Source organism: Lepisma saccharinum, chromosome 7 (assembly GCF_977018435.1).
Source record: "Lepisma saccharinum chromosome 7, izLepSacc3.1, whole genome shotgun sequence".
In the NCBI taxonomy this organism is placed as follows: domain Eukaryota; kingdom Metazoa; phylum Arthropoda; class Insecta; order Zygentoma; family Lepismatidae; genus Lepisma; species Lepisma saccharinum.
In genome coordinates, this window is record NC_139235.1 from 8,599,127 (window position 1) to 8,604,458 (window position 5,332).

The 5,332-nt window shown below is 36.1% G+C and overlaps 1 protein-coding gene across 9 annotated transcripts in view; it reads right to left on the reverse strand.

Annotated features, from left to right (window-relative positions):
* Nucleotides 1–4,524, reverse strand: part of LOC145989714 (uncharacterized) — a 100,543-nt gene extending 96,019 nt beyond the window's left edge. For all 9 annotated transcript variants that reach the window (XM_083124969.1, XM_083124968.1, XM_083124971.1 and 6 more), the window contains exon 1: nt 4,242–4,524. In XM_083124969.1, the coding sequence (XP_082981095.1) occupies nt 4,242–4,403 (162 nt within the window). In that variant the 5' untranslated portion in view covers nt 4,404–4,524. The remainder of the gene's footprint in view (nt 1–4,241) is intronic.
* Nucleotides 4,525–5,332: the final 808 nt, after the last annotated feature.

Here is a 5,332-nt window from a genome sequence, read left to right on the forward strand (position 1 = left end):
GATTAAACAGCTCGAATTTTGGTCAGAGCCTTAACTTGAGCTGACTAAACTAAGAATAAAAGTAGTTACAGGTATTTTATCTATTTGCACCTCATGCCATGTGGCATGGCATACCTATAAATAGAAATCGAACCATGTAAAAAATGTGTCAATACCATGATTAGTTCAGAATTAGGTGGTAGAGCAGCCTAGGGATGAACCTCGCCCGCTAAATAAAGAAATTATTATTATTATTATTAAGTTATCGGAATTTTGGCATAACTGCTACGACATCCATTTGACCATCACATAAAAAAAAGTTTCTAGTCTTAAAGCACCTGTAACCACTTGTGGGCCATACTAGATGACTCTGTGAGGAACAATTGAAAACCATTTGTTTCTAGGAGTAAAGAGCAAGGGCATTTTGGTAGTCTATGATGGGACATATGTCAGGGAACTGAATAAGTGAATTTTGTCCCCTTTTGTTTTCTTTAGGTCTTTTAGAAGAGACAAGTAAAATTGTTCCTCTGACAAGGAGATTAATTTCAACCTTAATAAATCTTTCACGTTTACTTGAACTTTTCATTAGATGGATTAAAGAAAAGGTTTAACAGGCTAAATTACAGGAGTTTGCGTTGGTATATATTAAGAATGCCGGAAGTATCTCCGATTACTTTAAAATTCGGCATACTCACTAATTTTAGCTTTCTAATCATGAATCTGCAGTTAAGAATTGGTGGTCATGGTTAGAAATTGCAAAATAGGCATGTCAATTACCACTATGCAATAACATGGAAACCATATTTCTCACATGTGAGAAAATGGCATTTTATGTAAAGTTGAAAAAGATGTTTACCTAACGAACCATTCACGTAAGGTTGGTTAGGTTAGCAAGCATAGTAAAAATTAAGGGTGATCATAAACATAATTTTGTTAACGCTTATCATTGCAAAAAATTGTTGTTTTCTTCATAAATCAAGCAATTGAAGATACTTCCGGTATTGTAAATTCGCTCCTTTGCGTTCACTGCTTTACAAAAAGTGGGTAAAATTTTAGTATCAGCAAAACGTATTTCTTCAATTTTACAGGAGAAATTACTTACCAAACCTACTTTCCGTAGGTCGTGGAAGTGTTTTTTCCCATTGCTTAACACATTCGGGTCTGGCCTCATAATACAGCATTGTTACCTCTGGTCTGCGGTTTTCGGTTGTTTTTAAAAAAAATCATAGAAAAAATATTTTTAATTTGCTTTTATTTACCACATATTTCTTAAATCTACAAAACTTCCTCTTTTCAATGAACAAAAATTTGTTAAATTTTATTTTCATTTTCAGACGTTTTTTAATATTTTTTTCAGCAATGTTTTGTGAAGAAGAAAAAAGTACAACATTGTAACAAATGTTAATATAGAGATATTTTAAGTTCGTAATCTGGAAATTTCAATAATTAACTACATAAACTATCAATACATCTTTTGAATCTTGCCTAAGAATACTTCTTATGTGTACATAACAAAAAATAATTACAAATTACAAGTAATTATCTTTTGTATGAAAAAGTGGCTGCAGGACAGGACCAGACGATGTATCAGTTGGTTCTGCGTCATCTGTAAAAAATAAACAAATAAATAAATAAAATAAATTTTCATTTTACATACAATATACAAAATAATAAATGGAAAACTAAAAATACATCAGTGCATGTAGGAGAATCAAACAAGAGGCAAGATGAATAGACCCAAAAAAATTACCTCTTCTCACTTCATTCATAAAATACTAGAGTTTGCAACACTGTTTATATTGTCGACAATAAATAATATGAATATAACCCACCTTCCAAATCTTCAAATTCATCTGCATCATCAAAATCGTCGCTAACTTCAAACTCTGAGGCGGAATCCTCTATGCAGTCTGGATCTAACAACGCCATTCTAAACAATGCACAGTACATCAACCCGACAACAAACAGTCACAGGTGCGAGATAAAAATAGCACATGAGTCACCTAGCGGTCGGAATTTCAACAGAGGGGCTTGAATGAACACGCGCATGAGACGAAGTACGAGCATAGCCCATCGATCAATCGGCAAAGCGATTACATACAGCAGGACGGGCTATGCCTGTTGTTCGTCCACATTGACTTTAAGTGCACTGCGGGCTATGCCAGTCGTGAGACCCCAATGTGTTAATTTATAATGCCGGTAAATCATGTATTTTAGAAGATTAATGTCTCTCAGATGCACGAAAGCTGTTGCCTCTGTCCTACTACGTGAACCAAATGCTGCGGGCGTTCAGTGTTTCCAACCACGCAGTTTTTTTTTGCAAGAACATGACAATTTTAACAGCTTGCCTAATCTAAGTAAACCTAACCTTGCCATGCATTGTTTCTTGGGGCTATTTATGAATGGTTTGTGGGGCTACGTGCATGGTTCGTGGGGTTTTCGAACCTGGAAAAAATACAAAATAAGTAACACAAAAGTAGGTATTTTTCGGTGAAGAAGGTTGGAAGCACTGCACACCCAGTGATCATGGACAATGCTAGTCAAGATTTGCCCGCCATATTGTGTGTAACGTAACCGGAAAATGAACGAACAATAATTACTCGATATGTGGAAAATTGAAGTTATTGTCGTGAAAAAACTAAGGTAAATTTTCCGTATCCGGAAAACAGATTTCTTAAAATTTACAGGAGAAATTACTTACCGAATGCTGTTTCTTTAAACTTGTGGAAGTGTTTTCTCGCATTGTTCATTGAATTTTGCCGGTAAATGTGTGACCGATGCACGAAAGTTGTTGCATCCATTTCCTTCCAGCCGGATCTTGCCTGTGTGTCATAACGTAATCACGGTCAATCCCGGTCAGTGTTTCCAAAAACGTGTTTTAGTAACTGAAGAAGGTATGTTTCCGCAAATGGTTTGTGGGACTATGTGTCAATGGTTCGTGGGGCTATGTGAGAATGGTGTGTGGGGCTACGCATTTTTTTTTCGGTAAATGTCTGTTATATCGGAGACACATTTCTAACGCATATTTTCAGTTGCAAATGGTTCATACTTAAAAATTGTGTATTGCGGAACCTATTTCAAGGTACCATTATGCTTTTTACCCGAAAATAACTTCGATTTTTCACATTACGAGTAATTCTTTTGGGTCCTTTCTTCCGTTGCGGAACATGGAATATTTCGCGCACAGCTGTGGATCATCATGCGTCATGCTTGTGTTTTGTCGATTTGGAGTGGGGCATGCAGTGTTGCAACCTTCTTAACCGAAAAATACCTACTTTCGTGTTCATTATGTCATCACAAACCATTAACGGATAGCTCCAAAAAAACATTCACGATAGCCCCACAAACCATTGACGATAGCCCCAAAAACCATTGACGGATAGCCCCAAAAACCATTCACGATAGCCCCAAAAAACATTCACGTTAGCCCCACGAACCATTTCCAGCAAGGTTAGGTTAGGTTGGGCTAGGTAAGCATAGTTAAAAAAATAAAAATAAAAAAATTCTGGTAAAAAAAAAGGCACGTTCGGAAACACTTCTTCCTCTCGCGAGACCGCGTGATTTTCGACACTCGCGCCATCTGCAGGTTCATAATGGAAACAACGGCATAATGTTGTCGCTTCGCACAAAAAGCTACTTTATTACATCAAAAGTGCTTATTTTCTGTTGTGCAGCATTCCATAGTGACAAAATACCTCCACGAAGTTTGATAAATGCAACAGAGACTCATTTCCGTAAGTAGTTTCTCCTGTAAATTTGAAGAAAAGTGTATCCGATATAACAGACATTTACCTTTTTTTCTAAATCAATTTTTAACTAATCTAACCTAAACGTGACCCAACCTAACCTAACTGGAAATGGTTTGTGGGGCTACGTAGGTATTTTTGGGTGGAGTGGGGTGGGAACACTGCATGCCGACTACGGTAGTGAAATTGTGATCGTCATATAGGGTGTTACCGAAAGGAAAAAGAAACGAACAAAACTTACTTCATACGTTGAAAATATAGATTATTTCCGTGAAAAAAGCGAAATGCCACCTTCAGCAATGTTTCTTAATGCAGAATATGTAAGTACGAATATGGAAAGTGACAAATAGCGAGTTTCAGGCGTTTTCCGGATACGGAAAATTTACCAAAACGAAATCCCACCTTCCAGAATCCGTATCAATGCAGAATACGTAAGTACCAAGGTGAAAATTAAGAAAATAAAGGAATTTCAGACGTTTGAAGGTACTACAGTTTTACCCAGCCAACATTACTTACAATAAGTGACAAACAGTTTAATATTTTCCTTGAGATGTCTCTTCGTAATCCATCTTCATGATACATATCGACTTTCAAACTAGTTTTCTTCAAACAAAGTCTACATAAAGTTTGGTAATCTTCACCAATTTGTTGGAATTGTCTTGATATTGTTGGTCTCATTTTTCACAAAGAAAATTATTTTTACATTTGGGTATTTTATATCACTATCAAAGGCACAGATTAGAAATTAGAAAGGCTTATTCTGCAATACTGAATGCCTATCAGACAAAGGAAATCCTTTTTTTTTTACTTTGTTTTGGTTGATGTTGATGGCCATGCCCAGCAGTGACGCTTTGCTCCCCTTCGACCAAACACGAAAAAAAAAAAAAAACTTTCTGGTAGCGTAATTTATCTCTCTCTTGAAACAAAATCAAATAACGCACGTCTAAAATCACTGAAGATTTACTAATAATTAATTACAGCGGTGGTATGGATACAGTATGGGATTACTCGTAACACATTCTCGAGATGGCCGTGGATTGGCTAATCCTAATCGAATCGGTAAAAAAAAAAACATTGAACTAATTCAATGGTTAATACCATAGACATAATACTGGTCTCCGAACCGCTACATGACGGTATCGAACCCGGAGCACCTTCATTACAAGACAACCGTTCATTACTAGATAATTCTTGATATGTAAGCGAGAAGCATCATGATGCTCTCTTGTTTAAAACAGTATGATTTAATTGAAATTCGTTACTTAATAATAGTATAATAAACTATTTAATTGTATTCTAAACGAAAAATATATTTCATGTTGGAGGGTTTATTGGGTTTAGGATAGAGGACATTTAGCTAAACGGAAGGGGGCCTCGAGTTTCGCACAATGCTAGGACAACTTTGTGTTCTGACGTCATGGGTAAAAGATTTTATTGTTAGGCTATTATTTAGTTACCTTGGGCTAAATGCCTGTTACCTTAGACTAATTAGGTTTAGTCCTCTTAGCATAAATAATACATTTGCAGCGTATTTATGTAAAGAGAACCAAATCTAACAAGGTAGACAATATTTTGTCTGACGTCAGAACACGAGGTTATTCCATCGT